Source organism: Odocoileus virginianus, chromosome 33 (genome assembly GCF_023699985.2).
Source record: "Odocoileus virginianus isolate 20LAN1187 ecotype Illinois chromosome 33, Ovbor_1.2, whole genome shotgun sequence".
NCBI classification, from domain to species: domain Eukaryota; kingdom Metazoa; phylum Chordata; class Mammalia; order Artiodactyla; family Cervidae; genus Odocoileus; species Odocoileus virginianus.
In genome coordinates, this window is record NC_069706.1 from 34,311,690 (window position 1) to 34,330,094 (window position 18,405).

The 18,405-nt window shown below is 59.0% G+C and overlaps 2 protein-coding genes across 2 annotated transcripts in view; both read right to left on the bottom strand.

Annotated features, from left to right (window-relative positions):
* LOC139032853 (mucin-3A-like) lies at window positions 1-14,024 on the bottom strand. The gene is made up of 11 exons (XM_070461082.1): window positions 13,944-14,024; window positions 4,217-12,269; window positions 4,014-4,115; window positions 2,975-3,090; window positions 2,804-2,862; window positions 2,031-2,179; window positions 1,583-1,648; window positions 1,065-1,227; window positions 732-908; window positions 557-645; window positions 1-67 (listed from the first exon to the last, which is right to left on the bottom strand). The coding sequence occupies exons 1-11, from the start codon at window positions 14,022-14,024 to the stop codon at window positions 48-50; spliced, it is 9,075 nt and encodes a 3,024-aa protein (XP_070317183.1). The 3' UTR covers window positions 1-47.
* The window catches only part of LOC110126405 (mucin-12), a 64,586-nt gene that overhangs the window by 45,220 nt on the left and 961 nt on the right, over window positions 1-18,405 (bottom strand). Inside the window, exon 2 of the mRNA XM_070460677.1 lies at window positions 16,494-16,677. Within this exon, the coding sequence (XP_070316778.1) occupies window positions 16,494-16,677 (184 nt within the window). The remainder of the gene's footprint in view (window positions 1-16,493; window positions 16,678-18,405) is intronic.

The following is an 18,405-nucleotide window of genomic DNA, read 5'->3' on the forward strand; positions in this document are numbered from 1 at the left end:
GGCAGGTGGAGAGGGCAGTGTGGGCTCACAGTGAGGACGAGGCCATCTCAGGTCTGTGAATATGCACCTGCCATAGAATTCACAAGACGGGGAGTGAGAACGGAATCACCCTGCAGGGGCCTGGCTAAGAGGCCACTGCCTCCTGGCCCAGCGAGCCCCCTGCCCTGGGAGAGGGGCATCAGGAGCCTGACCTGTGACAGCTCCTTACCATCAACCCATCCCCAACCCCACACCATGGCATTGGTGTCCACGGTGTCCTAGGCCACAGGGAAGTTTTTTATATTTAACTAGAGAGAGAAAAGAGAACAGGGGGAGGAAGAGGAAGAGATGGGGAGTAAAAGGGGGAGGGAAGGCCCCTGTGAATGGGCCCTGCCCTAAAGCGAGGGCCTGTGCAGGACCTGGGCCTTAGAGGGGTGCGTAGAAGCAGGGAGGCAAACTCTAGGGCAGGAGGTAGATGCCTGTCTTGGACAAGAGAAGTCCTCTGGTCTGCCCAGGCCAACATGATGCCCAGGGAAGCACCCTCCAGCCCCCACCTTCTCCAGGAGACAAAACTCACCTCTTCTGTCGTCCTGGAAGGCAAAGTTAGAAAAAGCCTGTTTTGCACTCTCATCCCAGGTCTCGAACCACTTCCTGTCGTCCCTGGACCTGCCAGAAGGTGGCCGCGTCGTCAGGACAGGGTAACCCAGTCCGGGACGCCTTCCCCGTCATCCACCCATCCCCAGCTCACTCACCTGCCTCGGCCTTGCCTGTCCCTCCTCCGGGAGCGCAGGACGAACAGGCTCAGCGCCACCACCAGCAACAGCAGAAGCAGGGCCCCGGCGACCGCCAGGCCCCCAACCAGCGCCTTCCAGGATATAGCCACCTCGCAGCGCGGGCCCGAGAACCAGTGAGTGTCCGTGGAGAAGCAGCTGGGGGAGGGGATCACAAGTCAACACCCTCACCACCTCCCGCGCCAGGACTATTAGTGCCCCTAGACAACACAGGTCCTGGCAGGTGGGCGGGAAGAGTGGGCGGGGCCGGAGGGGCCTGATGATTGGCCCAGTTGGCTGTGGGCGGGGCCTCACCGGCAAGAAGGACCACTCCTCTGCAGAACGCATTGGCCCTGATGGCAGTCAATGGCGCCTTCCAAGCCCGCCGTGCAATTGGTGACACAGCGAAGCTGGTTCTCCTCCAGCAAAGGGAAGTAGAAACCCTCGTAACCTTCGGCAGCAGCGCGGCGACAGATGGCTGGGGGATAGGTAGGGGGTTGCAGACGTAAAGACCTCATGCATTCTACTCTGGGGCCTGGCTATGGTAATTCTGAAAATGGATAGAGGACTGCATTTCTGCTGGTGGCCTGTCGGCGGGTAGACCGTGGGATTAGATGAGTGCAGGGTAGGCCCGCCACCCTTTCCTCACCTCTGCTGATCCTTCCTCACGTGGAAGCTACTAACAAGGACCTGAGAGGCAGCCGTGCCAGGTCAGTACCACTTGCCTCCCCAAAAGTTCTCCCCTCCTCCCTGGGAATTTCAATGGACAGCTCTCCCTTGTGAGAGGGATCCCCGCCACCTGGGGCCACTCAGCCCTTTGCCCCACCTCTCACCTTCAGGTGACAGCTCCGTCCTGGTGGCGTTGTTCACCTTGATGGAGTCAGGCTTAAAACACAGGACTGGGGGCCACAGGCACAGGTGGAGTCGGGGGAGGCACAGGAAGGGACAGAGAGCGCTTTGTCAGTATGGGGGAGGTTTGGATGGGCCATGAAGGAAGGCTCCTTGGGCCTCCCTCATGTCCCCTGAATAGCCAGGGGTCCTCAGCCACCGGGAGACCTTGAGCAACTCTCTCTTCCGCAGCTCCTAGGTTCTGACAACCCTTCCTCAGGCTCACCCTTGACCCAGTTTTCTGTGGACCTGTCTCTCTTCTCCTATCCTGCCTGAGGTACCACAGAGCTGACACCTGCCCCCCGTAGGTCCCTGTGTTAGCTGGAGCAGGCTGGGATGGTGGCTGTGACCCTGACCCCTCCCTCCAGCCCCAGGCCCCCAGCTTCTGTTCACCCTGGTCATTCTGGCAGCTGTTCCCATCCTGGCTGACATTCTGGAGCTCCTCCTTCAAGGCCACCTTCACCTTCTCATACTCCTCCTCCAGCTGGGTGCTGAAGGGTAACTCCAGCAGGACTAGATATTCCACCACGATGCTGCCATTCCTGGGGGTGGGAGTGGGGTGCAGAGAGCCTTAAAAGGTGCCCAGACCCAAGCCACCATACAACTGTAGAAGGGCATTTCCAGACCAGCCACAGCTATGCGGGTGTTGGCAGGAAGGGGCAGAGGCAATGAGATGGGATTCCAGACTGATTATGTCCAGAAGGGGCTGCTAGCTTCTCTGCCTTGGGCAGCCTGGGTAGGCGGGACAAGGAGTGATTGACATTCTCTTTGTGTTCCCTCAAGCCATAATCAAACCGTGCCCTCCTGGGCTCTCTGCCTCCCTCTTGCTGACCCGTCCACTATATCAGGTGCCAACCAGAGAGACCAGCTATGGTCCAGACACCAGGCACCAAGCCTCAGGCACCTCCTCCCTGTAGATCCCAATCACTCTGCATCCAACATGCTTCAAGGGAAGGGGAGACATCCCTCCTACAGAGGAATGAATCCTGAAGGTGATCCCCAAACACCCTTCATGGAGTAGTTCCTTCGCCTCCTCCATCCATCCCTCTCTGTGACATTGAATGTCTCCAAAAGCAAAGGATGGCTTCTTTGGCCCTTTTTTGTGCGCCCCTCCCACCACCACACACACTTGACACTGCCTCCACAGCCCCAGAAAGGGGTCCTACCTCAGAGAAAGGATCTGCACCTCCTTGAATCCCTGCACGTTTTGGTAAATCTTCTTTATCTGAAATGCCAAGGATCCCAGCTCACATCTGAACCTCCAATCAGAAGGCACCCCGGGGCCCAAGCTCCACTCCAAGGTCATTTGAGTTTTGAATTTTACCCCCTTTCCTCACCTGATCCCGGAAGGTGTTCGTGAAATCCCTGTAGACCTTAGAACCGTTGTCATTGAGGTCCGGGGAGAACTCCTGGTTGACAGACACCTCCATGCCCACTTCAGCGTCCACTGTATCTGTACACAACATGCCCTGCTCTGGTCACTTCAACGTCCATTCCTGTCCGACATCACCACCACCACCCTAACCCAGACGCTGCTCCCACTGCACCTCTCCATGTTTCCTGAGGACTGACTGAATAGCAGAAGGAAGAAAGGTAGGATTTCTGGGATGTGTTGTCCTGAGATGTGAGGAATACTGGAAGCGGGGATGTCCCACAGTCAGTTCTGTAGTCTCTCTAGTCTGCCCCAGTGGGAAGAATAGTGGCCCCAAGGTTTCTACTTATAATCCCCAGAACCTGGGAATATACTATGCTACATGACAAGGAGGAGCTAAAGTGGCAGAAGGAATTAAGGGTGCTAATCAGCTGACTTTAATATGGGAAATTATGACTGAGCCCAGTGTAATCACAAGAGTCCTTAGCAGGGGAAGAGGGACTCGGCAGAAATGAGAACCACTCAGAGGATGTATGGGAAAAAGGAACAGACATGCAATGTGGCTGGCATCAAAGATGTAGCCAGGGGGTCTTGAGGAAGAAATGTAGGAGGCTGGAGAATGTGGAAAGGGCAAAGAACTGGATTCTCCCCTAGGGCTACCAGAAAATCAAGGGCCAACACCTTGATTTTAGCCCTGCAAGACTCAGGTTGGACTTCTAATCTACAAAATTCTACTGTAATAAATTTGCATGGTTCATCTGCTGAGTTTGTGGTAATTTGATACAGCAGAAATTAGAACCTAATACAACTCCAAGCAGCGCAGACTGGGAGGAGGTCCTCGGAAAGAGAGTGGCCCCAGTGACCTTCTGAGGTGAGAGTGGAGGGTCGGTGTGGTATGGGGTAGAAGACAGCATGAGGGAGAAAACAGGGATAAAGAGATTTGGCAAAATGGTTGATCTCATTAAAGTGACACCTCCCAAGAGAAAGTGCAAAAAGCAACTCACCCAGATATATCTCTCTGGCAGCCAACTCGCAGCGGGAGCCATAGAAAGTTCGGGGACAGGAGCAGTGGCCCTGTGTCCAGGTGCCACCATTGTCACAAGTGCCTGGGTAGCAAGTGAAAAGGGAAGTTAAGGCCAGGACTGACCATGGTCATGGAATTCAGTAGGGGAATGAGAAGGGGTAAGAAAGAGGCAGGAGATCCAACCTGGGCTGCTGATAAACCGAGACTGTGTGGTCATCTGAGTCGTGGTCAACGTTGTCCTGTGAGATGTATGGGTAGAGAGAGACTTGGTGTCCACTGGTATCCGTGGAACTCTGGTGATGGGTAGGCTTTGAGGTGTCAACTTGCGTGTAGTCACCATGGAAGATGAAGATCTCCTTCTACGTTTCACCTTGTGTGGGATGGTAGTGGAGCCAGGCACAGGCCGAGTATTTATGAAGTTGGAGTTGATCCAGGTCCCACTCTTAGGCCTTCGTGTGCTCAGGACAACCATGTTGATGGGAATTTTTCCAATGCTGATAGAACTAGGAGCAGCAGTCTTGTTGGAGGGGTTAGTGTCCAGCATGGGAGGAGAAGGGCCCAGTTTATCAGGGAACAGAGTTGTCACGCTTGTGGAATTGGGAGAGGTGACCGTCTCAGTAGTAGAGGTAAAAACTGATAATGGGACGGTGGGCATAGAGGTAACCTCAGCATTTGGACCCACTTTGATACATGGTGTGGTGTGAGAAGCAGACACTATTGTGACTGATATGGATTCTGGACATGGGGTGGTGGAAGACAGAGTCAGCATGGTGGTCGTTCGGGTGGGAGAAGTCTTTGGGGAAGTTATGGTGGAGGAAGCTTTTGTCGTTTCAGCTGATGAAACGGTGGGTAAAGCAGTGACAGAGGAAGGCCCTGTGTTTTCTGCACTGGACATACTAGAGGAAGTGGGAAAAAAACTACTTCTTGTAGAGACCTCTGAACTTGGGCTAATGGAAGATGACATTATTGCAGGTATTGAAGAGATGATGGTACCGAAAGGGGTACTTATCGCACTAGTAGAAGTACTCAATATAGGGAAAGCTGAAGAGGGAGAAACACCTGACGTACTGAGAGCTGCTGTGGAGGTGGGTGGTGTTACCATGTTTGAGGTCCCAATCTTAACAACTTCTGTGGTTGAGGGAATGCTAAGAGACGCTGTGATCAAGGTGGCAGGGGGAGACGTATATGTGGGAGTGGGGACTTCAGTTCTGGTTGTGGTAAATGTCCCAGTCGGAGGTGAAGGGGTGGATGTGGCCTGGGTGACAGGGATTGTGGGCAGGGTAAAGAGAGGGGTGGTGTCCGTGGTTTCAGTGGGTACTGGCTTTGTGGCTGGGAAAGATGGAAATGATACAGGGAAACTGGATGCTGTCCAGGTACTACTGGTGACTGGAGTAGAGACCGGAGATGTCTGAACATGGACCGCACTTGTTTGAGTGGCTGAGGGTGTGATTGGAGAAAGAGAATTAATATCTGTTGTGAGAGACTCTACAGAAACGGTACCAATAGGAGTGGATGTGGTTCTCAAAGCAGATGAAGCAAGCAGGGTTGTGTCGCTCATTGTGGTTGTTTCTATAGAAGCTGCAGTGGAGGACACTCCCATGGAACTGGACTGATACAGGTATGTATCAGTGGTGGTGGGTGCCAAAGTGGATTCAGCCGTTTCCTGCATTGAATTAGACATGCTAATTGCATATGAGGTGACACTCTCTGCCTGAGTGGTCCAGGTACTGCTGGTAGGCATGAGAGAAGGACCGAAACAAGGACCTGGAATGCTGGTAGAGAGGAACGGAGTTGCTGTACTTTGGATGTTAGGGAACACAGATGTCTCACTAGGCCGAGTGGCCAAGGTTGGGATGATATTAGATGATGTGCCTGTATTATGGGTAGTGCAGGAAGATGGGATAGTACTTGTGGTGGTGGGGGAGGTGCCAGAAAGGGAAAGTGTAGTCATGGAGGTGGAGGAACCAGTGTGGCCCATGACTATGGATTGGGTGGTGGCTGATAACAGGGGAGATGCGTCTGTAATGTCAGAGGATGCAGGTACATCTGTGGATGTCTGCACAATAGTGGAGCTATGCACGGATGCATCTGAAGCAGACCTGGACATGCTCCCAGGAGAATAGGTGGTTGGAGATGTGAACTTCAAAGCATTTTGCTCTTCTGTAGGGATGTGAGTGATCAGCAACTGTGGGATAGCAACCTGGGTGGTTTCTGTAGTGGAGGGAAAAGGCAAAAGGCTGGTGACTGAGGTGGGAGAATTTGTAACATTAGTGGGAGCGGTGATAATTCTCGTGGAAGAGGGAGAAAAACGAGAACCAGATGAAGAAACAGAGGTGGTGTTTGGACTAACGAACTTCGATGTCAAAAGGAATACGGCATTTGTGTTTCCAGTTGAACTGGACGCTGGGTCTATCCTTATGGTAGGAGTGACTAAAGATACACTAGTAGAAGATAAAAAGGTATTATTGCTGGCAGGAACGGGGTCGGGTGGCGTGTGAGTGGACCGGAGTGTTTTGGTGTCGGTGGGCAGAGGGCTGGTGTTCGGGGTGGAGGCGGAGGCGGGCTCTGTGGCGGGGGCAGGTGGAGGGGAGCGAGGCACCCCCGTGGACGAGGTCAGGCTATGGGTGGCCATGGGAGTCGAGGTGGTGGAGGCGGGAGCATAGAGTGTGCTGCTTGCCGTGGCGGAGGATGTGACTGGCGGCGGAGTGGGCAGCTCCGTGGCGACAGGCTGGCTGGAGGTGTCACTGGGGGCAGTCCCTGTGGTGGTCGGGTGCGGGGGCGGCACACCGGTGCTCGGGGCAGGTGGGCTGGCACCCTCGGTCGGAGTGGCCCTGGGACTGCCGGAGGCCGGGGAGGAGGCGCCTAGCGAGGTGGCTGGCATGGTGCTGGAGTGGAAGGGAGTCGCCGTGCTGCGGGGAGTGGTGAAGATGGAGGGGGCGGCCGGCGTGCTGGCCGAGGTTGCCTGGACAGGGGAGGTGCTGTGTGTGTGGTGGGTGCTGGGGCCGGAGGAGAGGATCCCGGTGGTGGGCGTGGCCGCGGGCGTCGGCATGGGCGTGGCCGAGGCCGTGGCCGGGGGTGTGGGTGTGGCTGAGGTGCTGGCCAGAGCGAGTGTGGGGCCGAGGTCCACGGTGGCGGTGGAGGTGGCGGTGGACTGGCCCGCGGGGCCGGTGGATGTGGCCTCGGTGGTGGCGGGCGTGGAGCTGGGGGCTCCCGTCCTGACCGAGGAGGGAGGGAGAGTCGTGGATGTGTGCAGCGTGGCGGAGGCCGGGAGGGGTGAGGTGAGTGCGGACGTGAGGGTGCTCCCGGGGGAGTCGGTGGTGGAGGAGGTGAGGACCGGGGCCCTGGACGGTGCCGTGGGCACGGGTGTGGTCACCAGGAGGGTGCCAGCAGGCCTGGTGGTGTGAGCAGCGGAGGCCGAGGCCAGAGTGGCCGCGAGAGAGGTGGCCGGGGCTGCGGTGTCCCTGGGAGTGGCGACCTGCGTGGTGGACCCGGTGGGAGTGCTGGCGGGAGGCGAGGGGCCGGCCGTGGTGTGGGTGGTGGGGAGTGTGGTGGTGTCGGTGGGCAGAGGGCTGGTGTTCGGGGTGGAGGCGGAGGCGGGCTCTGTGGCGGGGGCAGGTGGAGGGGAGCGAGGCACCCCCGTGGACGAGGTCAGGCTATGGGTGGCCACGGGAGTCGAGGTGGTGGAGGCGGGAGCATAGAGTGTGCTGCTTGCCGTGGCGGAGGATGTGACTGGCGGCGGAGTGGGCAGCTCCGTGGCGACAGGCTGGCTGGAGGTGTCACTGGGGGCAGTCCCTGTGGTGGTCGGGTGCGGGGGCGGCACACCGGTGCTCGGGGCAGGTGGGCTGGCACCCTCGGTCGGAGTGGCCCTGGGACTGCCGGAGGCCGGGGAGGAGGCGCCTAGCGAGGTGGCTGGCATGGTGCTGGAGTGGAAGGGAGTCGCCGTGCTGCGGGGAGTGGTGAAGATGGAGGGGGCGGCCGGCGTGCTGGCCGAGGTTGCCTGGACAGGGGAGGTGCTGTGTGTGTGGTGGGTGCTGGGGCCGGAGGAGAGGATCCCGGTGGTGGGCGTGGCCGCGGGCGTCGGCATGGGCGTGGCCGAGGCCGTGGCCGGGGGTGTGGGTGTGGCTGAGGTGCTGGCCAGAGCGAGTGTGGGGCCGAGGTCCACGGTGGCGGTGGAGGTGGCGGTGGACTGGCCCGCGGGGCCGGTGGATGTGGCCTCGGTGGTGGCGGGCGTGGAGCTGGGGGCTCCCGTCCTGACCGAGGAGGGAGGGAGAGTCGTGGATGTGTGCAGCGTGGCGGAGGCCGGGAGGGGTGAGGTGAGTGCGGACGTGAGGGTGCTCCCGGGGGAGTCGGTGGTGGAGGAGGTGAGGACCGGGGCCCTGGACGGTGCCGTGGGCACGGGTGTGGTCACCAGGAGGGTGCCAGCAGGCCTGGTGGTGTGAGCAGCGGAGGCCGAGGCCAGAGTGGCCGCGAGAGAGGTGGCCGGGGCTGCGGTGTCCCTGGGAGTGGCGACCTGCGTGGTGGACCCGGTGGGAGTGCTGGCGGGAGGCGAGGGGCCGGCCGTGGTGTGGGTGGTGGGGAGTGTGGTGGTGTCGGTGGGCAGAGGGCTGGTGTTCGGGGTGGAGGCGGAGGCGGGCTCTGTGGCGGGGGCAGGTGGAGGGGAGCGAGGCACCCCCGTGGACGAGGTCAGGCTATGGGTGGCCACGGGAGTCGAGGTGGTGGAGGCGGGAGCATAGAGTGTGCTGCTTGCCGTGGCGGAGGATGTGACTGGCGGCGGAGTGGGCAGCTCCGTGGCGACAGGCTGGCTGGAGGTGTCACTGGGGGCAGTCCCTGTGGTGGTCGGGTGCGGGGGCGGCACACCGGTGCTCGGGGCAGGTGGGCTGGCACCCTCGGTCGGAGTGGCCCTGGGACTGCCGGAGGCCGGGGAGGAGGCGCCTAGCGAGGTGGCTGGCATGGTGCTGGAGTGGAAGGGAGTCGCCGTGCTGCGGGGAGTGGTGAAGATGGAGGGGGCGGCCGGCGTGCTGGCCGAGGTTGCCTGGACAGGGGAGGTGCTGTGTGTGTGGTGGGTGCTGGGGCCGGAGGAGAGGATCCCGGTGGTGGGCGTGGCCGCGGGCGTCGGCATGGGCGTGGCCGAGGCCGTGGCCGGGGGTGTGGGTGTGGCTGAGGTGCTGGCCAGAGCGAGTGTGGGGCCGAGGTCCACGGTGGCGGTGGAGGTGGCGGTGGACTGGCCCGCGGGGCCGGTGGATGTGGCCTCGGTGGTGGCGGGCGTGGAGCTGGGGGCTCCCGTCCTGACCGAGGAGGGAGGGAGAGTCGTGGATGTGTGCAGCGTGGCGGAGGCCGGGAGGGGTGAGGTGAGTGCGGACGTGAGGGTGCTCCCGGGGGAGTCGGTGGTGGAGGAGGTGAGGACCGGGGCCCTGGACGGTGCCGTGGGCACGGGTGTGGTCACCAGGAGGGTGCCAGCAGGCCTGGTGGTGTGAGCAGCGGAGGCCGAGGCCAGAGTGGCCGCGAGAGAGGTGGCCGGGGCTGCGGTGTCCCTGGGAGTGGCGACCTGCGTGGTGGACCCGGTGGGAGTGCTGGCGGGAGGCGAGGGGCCGGCCGTGGTGTGGGTGGTGGGGAGTGTGGTGGTGTCGGTGGGCAGAGGGCTGGTGTTCGGGGTGGAGGCGGAGGCGGGCTCTGTGGCGGGGGCAGGTGGAGGGGAGCGAGGCACCCCCGTGGACGAGGTCAGGCTATGGGTGGCCACGGGAGTCGAGGTGGTGGAGGCGGGAGCATAGAGTGTGCTGCTTGCCGTGGCGGAGGATGTGACTGGCGGCGGAGTGGGCAGCTCCGTGGCGACAGGCTGGCTGGAGGTGTCACTGGGGGCAGTCCCTGTGGTGGTCGGGTGCGGGGGCGGCACACCGGTGCTCGGGGCAGGTGGGCTGGCACCCTCGGTCGGAGTGGCCCTGGGACTGCCGGAGGCCGGGGAGGAGGCGCCTAGCGAGGTGGCTGGCATGGTGCTGGAGTGGAAGGGAGTCGCCGTGCTGCGGGGAGTGGTGAAGATGGAGGGGGCGGCCGGCGTGCTGGCCGAGGTTGCCTGGACAGGGGAGGTGCTGTGTGTGTGGTGGGTGCTGGGGCCGGAGGAGAGGATCCCGGTGGTGGGCGTGGCCGCGGGCGTCGGCATGGGCGTGGCCGAGGCCGTGGCCGGGGGTGTGGGTGTGGCTGAGGTGCTGGCCAGAGCGAGTGTGGGGCCGAGGTCCACGGTGGCGGTGGAGGTGGCGGTGGACTGGCCCGCGGGGCCGGTGGATGTGGCCTCGGTGGTGGCGGGCGTGGAGCTGGGGGCTCCCGTCCTGACCGAGGAGGGAGGGAGAGTCGTGGATGTGTGCAGCGTGGCGGAGGCCGGGAGGGGTGAGGTGAGTGCGGACGTGAGGGTGCTCCCGGGGGAGTCGGTGGTGGAGGAGGTGAGGACCGGGGCCCTGGACGGTGCCGTGGGCACGGGTGTGGTCACCAGGAGGGTGCCAGCAGGCCTGGTGGTGTGAGCAGCGGAGGCCGAGGCCAGAGTGGCCGCGAGAGAGGTGGCCGGGGCTGCGGTGTCCCTGGGAGTGGCGACCTGCGTGGTGGACCCGGTGGGAGTGCTGGCGGGAGGCGAGGGGCCGGCCGTGGTGTGGGTGGTGGGGAGTGTGGTGGTGTCGGTGGGCAGAGGGCTGGTGTTCGGGGTGGAGGCGGAGGCGGGCTCTGTGGCGGGGGCAGGTGGAGGGGAGCGAGGCACCCCCGTGGACGAGGTCAGGCTATGGGTGGCCACGGGAGTCGAGGTGGTGGAGGCGGGAGCATAGAGTGTGCTGCTTGCCGTGGCGGAGGATGTGACTGGCGGCGGAGTGGGCAGCTCCGTGGCGACAGGCTGGCTGGAGGTGTCACTGGGGGCAGTCCCTGTGGTGGTCGGGTGCGGGGGCGGCACACCGGTGCTCGGGGCAGGTGGGCTGGCACCCTCGGTCGGAGTGGCCCTGGGACTGCCGGAGGCCGGGGAGGAGGCGCCTAGCGAGGTGGCTGGCATGGTGCTGGAGTGGAAGGGAGTCGCCGTGCTGCGGGGAGTGGTGAAGATGGAGGGGGCGGCCGGCGTGCTGGCCGAGGTTGCCTGGACAGGGGAGGTGCTGTGTGTGTGGTGGGTGCTGGGGCCGGAGGAGAGGATCCCGGTGGTGGGCGTGGCCGCGGGCGTCGGCATGGGCGTGGCCGAGGCCGTGGCCGGGGGTGTGGGTGTGGCTGAGGTGCTGGCCAGAGCGAGTGTGGGGCCGAGGTCCACGGTGGCGGTGGAGGTGGCGGTGGACTGGCCCGCGGGGCCGGTGGATGTGGCCTCGGTGGTGGCGGGCGTGGAGCTGGGGGCTCCCGTCCTGACCGAGGAGGGAGGGAGAGTCGTGGATGTGTGCAGCGTGGCGGAGGCCGGGAGGGGTGAGGTGAGTGCGGACGTGAGGGTGCTCCCGGGGGAGTCGGTGGTGGAGGAGGTGAGGACCGGGGCCCTGGACGGTGCCGTGGGCACGGGTGTGGTCACCAGAGGGTCCAGCAGGCTGTGGTGTGAGCAGCGGGCCCAGGCCAGAGTGGCCGCGAGAAGGTTGGCGGGCTGCGGTGTCCCTGGGAGTGGCGAACTGGTGGTGGACCCGGTGGAGTGCTGGCGGGGGGGCGAGGGGACGGCCCGTGGTTGTGGGTGGTGGGGAGTTGTGTTCGGGTGGGCAGAGGGTGGTGTTCGGAGGTGGTAGGCGGGGAGCGGGCCTTGGTTTTGGGGGGGGCCTGGTGGAGGGGACGAGGCCCCCCGTTTTGGGCGAGGTCGGCTATTGCGGGGCCAACGGGAGTCGAGGTTTGGTGGACAGCATAGAGTGTGGCATTGCGTGGCTGGGAGGAAAAGTGACTGGCGGCGGGAGTGGGCAGCTCCTCCGAAGGTGGTGGAGGTGTCACTGGGGCAGTCATTGGTGGTCGGGGGCCCGGGGGCCAACCGGTTCGGGGCCGGGGGGGGGTGGCACCCTCGGTCGGGAGGGGGCCTGGGGCTGGGAGGGCCCGGGGAGGAGGGCCGGAGGTGGTGGGCATGGTGTGGGTAAGGGATCGGTGTCGGGGAGTGGGGAAGTGGGGGGGGGCGGGGCGTGTCCGAGGTTTTGGACGGGGGGGGGGCTTGTGTGGTTTTTGGGGTGGGTGCTGGGGCCGAGGAAAGGTTCCCCGGTGGGGGGGTGGCCGGGGGGCTGGATGGGGTGGCCGACCGTGGCGGGGTTGGGGTGGTGAGGTGCTGGCCCGAGCGGGGGGGGGGGGGTTTTAGGGTGGCGTGGAAAAGGGTGGGGTGGACTGGGCGGGGCGGGGGATGTGGCCCTTTGGGTGGTCTGGAGGTGGGGGGTTTGGGGCCTGCCCCGAGGGAGGGAGAGTGTGGTGTGTGCCCGCGGGCGGAGGGGGGAGTCAATAATCTGGATAGAGTAATTTTGGAACCATTGTCATTCATTGTTTTCATGCTTTGCCTGGTTTTGGCTTTAGTGGTTTTTGGTAATATGGTATTGTTACCATTACTACCGAAATATAGGATTGTTTTTGTGGTTTTCTGTGTCCATCTAGAGTTAGGGAAAACTGAGGTTATTGCAGATGTTTCTGTGCTTCGTGTTTTGGAACCAGTTTTAAATATGTTGCCTAGAGTACTCTGTGGTGTGTTCGGCGTGAGTGTGGTTAACATGTATGTTTTCAAACTCTCACTTGTTTCTGTCCTCGAAGGAGTGGGCAGCATGGCTGTCACTGAGGTGGCATGCTCTGCAGTGTCCGTGGGAATGGTGATTTCTGTTGTGGATCCGGTAGGATTGCTCTTGGGAGTTGAAAGGACAGCACTGGTGTGGGTATTAGGGAATCTGGTAGTCAGAGTGGAGAAAGGACTCCTGTCTCTGGTCGAAGTGGAGGCCTGCTCTGTGGTTGAAGCAGATGAAGACTGATGCTTACTGATGGGTGATATCAAGGTACTGGTGGTCACTGAAGTAGAAGCACTTGGATAAATGATTGTATATTTGAGAGTATATGATGGTGTGACTGGGGCCGCAGAAGCAATCTCTGTTGTTAGAGTCTCTGTGGAAACATCAGTGGTAGTAAGAAATGTGGTTTTCCTGGTGGAAGAAGCATCATATTTTTGGTCCCTTTTCTCGCCTATTTCTATAGTGGCTACAGTGGTGGAGGGTGGTCCCTTGGTAGTGGATGTCATGTGTGTATCAGTGCTGGTTGGCGCAGGGCTGGATTTGGATGTGGTAAATGTGGCAGGACTGGTTGAGGACATGACTGGAGAAACTGAAGTAACTGAGGCAGTGAGAGTTTCTGTGGGAATGTCAGTCACTGGAATGGGTGTTGTTTTCATGGAGCCCGTTGTGTTCACAGGAGTTGTGTTTGGTGTACCTGTTCCAGTGGTCGCTTCAGTAGCAGCAGATGCACCTGGTGTTGTAGGTGTTGTCAGTGAACCAGCTGAGGTCGGAGCACGCGTGGTGGCTGTGGGTGTTTTAAATGTACTGAGCGTGTCTGGAAGTGAAGCAGTGCTCACAGTATGGGTGGTGGGTGAGAAGCTTTTGTCAGTCACTGTTGTTGTCAAGGTGTTCCTAGAAGTCAGAGAAGGGGCAGTGGGAGAGGTAGGCGCGCTTGTTGGGGTAGGAGGCGCAGTTGTGTGGCCACTCGCAGCGGCTGGCGTAGTCCTTTTAGTGGCCCCAGTCATAGAGGAGGTCAGAGTGTCTGGGGTTGTGTGTGTGGCTGGGACAAAGGAGGAGAGTGGGGCTGTGGTTGTGGGAGTTTTCCCTGGAGTGGTGACTGTGGGGGGACTGGTCACGGCGGAGGTGACTCTCTTGGTTGTTGACACGGGATAAGCACTGGTGATGGCTGTCCGTGGTGTCTCTTTCCCCGGCGTGGTGGGGTGAGAGCTGGGGAAGGACACGTGGGTCTGGCTCACGCAGGTGGTGGTGGGGTAAGTGGTGGTGATTATGAGGCTTGTTGGATTGGTGCACTCTGTCGAGCCCATATAGACGATCATGGTAGGTGGGCTGGTTTCAACCTTGAAGACAAACTTGGACGTGGGGGTTGTTGGGGGGTTGGAATTGATGGGTGATTTGAGCAATGTTTTAGAAATGGATTTCAAGTTAGGGGAGGTGGTAGTAGTCATCGGTATATTTTTCCTACTCTTAGGAGTGGGAGAGAGTTTGGGGGGTGTTCAGTGGCCACTTTCCTGTGCCTTTGGAGTGTGGGGAATTCCTCAGAGCAGTGCGCCAAAGCTCATTAGAGGTGGATGTGGCCATGGCTGAAGTTCCTGTATTGGCGTAGAACAGAGGAACACAGTGGTAGGTCGGCCTGTCACCTTAACACCACATAGGTTACTCACTTCCCCATGTTCCAGGTACGTGTCACAGAAGGTTGGACATGCCACCAGTTATTCCCCCATCAGAGCATTTTGGGGCCGGGGTCCTTCAAGTTTCTAAAGGCCAACATCTGGGGACTTCCCTGGTGATCCAGTGGCTAAGGCTCTATGTTCCCAATGCAAGGGAGCCAGGTTCAATCCCTGGTTGGGGAACTAGTCCCACATGCTGCAACTAAGAGTTCGGAAGCCGCAACTAAAAATCCCACGTGGTGCAACTGAAAGATCACATGTGCCGCAACTAAGACCGGACGGAGCCAAATACACAAATATTTTTTAAAATAATAATAAATAAATGAGGGCCAAAACATCTGTCTGCTCCCCAGGGCAGCCTCCCCATGGGAAGTTGCAGTGGAGAGACCCTTGATTCCTTGGTCACCTTGTCTGAGTACTGACCTCACAGTCCTGGAATGGCATGTGATGAGCATGCAGGCTCCGCAAAGGTCCTACCTCCTGCCATCACCTCTCCCATCCCTTCCTCCTCACACACCCACGTCCCCCTTACTCTGCTCCTCCCACCCTCACCTGCTGCCCAGAGTCTTCGTCCCTTCTGCTTCTGTGCCCAACCCTCTGGCCCACCTCTGCCCCTCTCCCTGTGACCCACTGCTGTCTGGGCTGACTCTCCTCTTTGGAGAGAGAGAGAATCCAGCCAAACCTGGGCTGAGGATGGGGACCCATCATAGACTTTGGGAGACAGGGTTGAAAGGGAGATGGAAAGTTGCCAAGAGAATACCAAAGTGGAAGATGGAGACTGAAGCTCCGACTTCACTGAGTTTGAGGGGCAAAAAGAGAGGACCACACACAGGCTGAGATACAGGACAGAAAAGGAAACTTCCAGAAAGAGACACCTCGGCAGGCAGGCATGAGTCCTGGGAGACCTTAATGTGTAGCTGTGTTAATAACAAACATAGATATGTTTTTGAGACTTCCCCAGTGGTCCAGTGACTAAGGCTCCATGCTCCCAGTGTAGGGGGCCTGGGTTTGATCCCTGGTCAGGGAACTAGACCCCTCAAGCTGAATCTAAGAGACGGTGCAACCGAATAAATAATATTCTTTTTAAAAAGGTACCAAAAATATGTATTTTCTATTACCTATTCTATCTCGATTAACTAGTCTACAAACATGAGCCCTTCTCTCTACAGATAAGGCATCCTCAACCCCATTTTACAGGTTGCCACTCTCACCAGAGTGAAGCTCAAAGATCTCATGACGCTGAGGGTGACCAGCAGACACAGCAGTTGTAAGCAGGAAACACTCAGAACCCCTGCCCTCTCTGGGGTTAGCGTCCTCAACTAGACTCAGCACGTCTTGGGAGCCATCAGGATCTCCCCCCACCACCCTGCCAAGGACAGCTGTGTCCAGAAACGAGGGCTGGGTCAGGATGGGAGAGTCAGGGGCAGAGCTGGAGGAGGGGCCACCATGACCAAAAGTGGAGATGCCCCAGAGAAAGGAGGGGTTCCCAGGGCAGACACAGGTCCCTCAGGAGGGCTGAGTGGGCAGAAGTAAAGGGAGGGATGGGGCTTCCCCGGGGAAGTGGTAAAGAATCTGCCTGCAATGCAGGAGACGCAGGAGGCGTGGGTTCAATCCCTGCGTTGGGAAGATCCCCTGGAGAAGGAGATGGCAGCCCACTCCAGTACTCTCGCCTGGGAAATCCCGTGGATAGAGGAGCTCAACGGGCTACAGTCCGTGGGGTCGCCAAGAGGCAGACAGCACTGAAGTGACCGGGCAGGCGTGCACAAAGGGAGGGAGAATCCAGGATGGAGGAAGCTTCAGAGCTGGGGGAGCAGGAGCAGCAGGAGGAAGGGGACTCCGAAACCTGAGTCCAAGTGGGAAGAGCACTCTTCCAGAAAGAGGTTATCCCATCCAACTGATGCACACGGACTCCTGCAAACCTGCTCGGCCCCTGGGGGAGAGCAGCCCCTGGGACCCAGCCGCCCTCCCCTCCCCCTGCCTCGGTTCTGCTCGCTCAGAGAGCTCTGAGGGACCCTCCTCGGGCTCCTTAGACCTCAGAGTCCCCCCAAACAGGCGCACACACTCTGCCCTGGGACATCAGGACGGTCTCCGCAGCCCTCCCCCACCGCGCCTCCTCACCTGTGGACCCCAGGAAGGCCTTGAGCATCCAGAGGAGACGCAGCACCCTGAAGAGCTGCATGGGTCCGGAGGCGCCGCGGAGGCTGGGAGCAGGGCCAGCGCCAGCACCGGGGACTGCAGCGGGGAGGCGGCACGTGTGCACAGCGGCACCAGACGAAGTTATCTGCCCTGCCGGGCGTGGGGGCTGAACATAGCTTCACCTTTGCAGGGCTCCACCTTCCCCCTTTCCCCCCTCCTCCCTGGATCTGATGTTGCTGCAGGGAGGCTGGACTACCTAGAAGATAAGACAAGCCCAGGGGGTGTTAACCAGGAAGAGCTGCTGGTGGCCCAACCCCAGGATGCCTGGCCCCCTCAGAGCAGTTCCTAGGACACTTCCCTTCCCTACCCTTCCCCTGCCCTCCACCAAGAACTAGCAAAACTGGACAGAGAACTCACTTGGCCAAGACCTCGGACTCTGGAGTCTGGGGCCCCTCCTCAGTTTCACTCCCATTGGTCTAGGCGGTAAAGCATCTGCCTGCAATGTGGGAGACCTGGGTTCAATCCCTGGGTCAGGAAGATCCCCTGGAGAAGGAAATGGCAACCCACTTGCCTGGAAAATCGCATGGCTGGAGGAGCCTGGTAGGCTACAGTCCATGGGGTCGCAGAGTCAGACACGACTGAGCGACTTCACTTCCACTTTTCACTTTCTTGCCCTAGGGGGAGAGAAAAATGTGTTCTTCTTCACTCCCTCCGCCCCTCACTCTTCCCCCTCTCCATCTTGTGCTTAGCATGACTCGGGCCTATGACCCCACTGCTAGAGCCGGGGAACAGTGCAGAATTTCATCAGAAGTCATTTTAATATCAGAGGACTTGGTCCAGGTCTCAGAAGAGGAAACACAAATGGCTAGTGGAAACAATCAAATAAAATGACTACTTTTGACCTAGCAGATTAGCAAGTACTAGGAACTTTGATTCCATCCAGTGTTGGGCAAAGTGGGAAGAATAAACACTTTTACGTGGCTGGCAGGAGTATAAGTGGGTTGGGCTGCTTTAAAAAGGCAATTTGGTGGCATCTATTAAAATTTTAAATGCACGTTCAAGGACCCAGTAATTCCAACTTTCCATCTCTGTGTTCAAGAAGCACTTTAAGGAGGCATTCATGAGAGTGTTTATTGCCATCCAGTTTATTGCACTTCCAGTAGAAATTGGAAACAACCCAAATAGCCCTCCATAGGAAACTAGGACTATGGACAAGTCATAACATAGACTACCATGTTCAAATAAAAAATAATGGCACTGTCATGGCAAGGCTCTAAGAATGGTTTATACAGTGAATCCAGTACACAGTTTTGTTAAAACACACACATATATGTTTCCTATGAATACATACATACACGTATACACATACATATGTATAAGTGCATTCAAATTTTGTAAAGAGACTCACTTACTCCAATAACAGAGGTAAGGTTAGCTCAAAGAAGCATAAAGGAACTAATATTGGGAATGATTGTCAGGCAGCTCTGGCCCTATCTGTAGTTTTTACTTTGACAAGCATTGTCTCGTTGACCAGACTCTAGCCTGGCCCCGCTGAGTCTCCTTCTCTGCTAAGCCTCAACCTTGAACTATAAAGACTTGGACAGACACTAACATAGTTTCTAACCACTCAAGGTCCCTAGGATGACCCCAGCCCTCCTTAAAAGTGCTGATCTAAGAAAACTCAAGGCTGTCAGAAGAACTTACTAATTGTTCTAGCAACAGCTGAGGATAGGGCTCCTGTCACCTGGGCTTTGTGAAGCATAGGAGCCTAAATTTGTAAGAATGAATAAGAATGCAATGCTCATGCACACATGCTCACTTGCTTCAATCATGTCCAACTCTGTGAGACCCTATGAACTGTAACCTGCCAGGCTCCTCTGTCCATGGGATTCTC

What these genes read in the sequence shown, in the direction of transcription:
- LOC139032853 (XM_070461082.1), bottom strand. Translation starts at nt 14,024, where the DNA reads ATGATCGTCTATATGGGCTCGACAGAGTGCACCAATCCAACAAGCCTC. An exon ending in CTTACCCCACCACCACCTGC is followed by an intron (nt 12,270 to 13,943) that starts GTGAGCCAGACC and finishes CGCTCGGGCCAG; the next exon opens with CACCTCACCACCCCAACCCC. An exon ending in GACGGAGCTGTCACCTGAAG is followed by an intron (nt 1,228 to 1,582) that starts GTGAGAGGTGGG and finishes CCTATCCCCCAG; the next exon opens with CCATCTGTCGCCGCGCTGCT.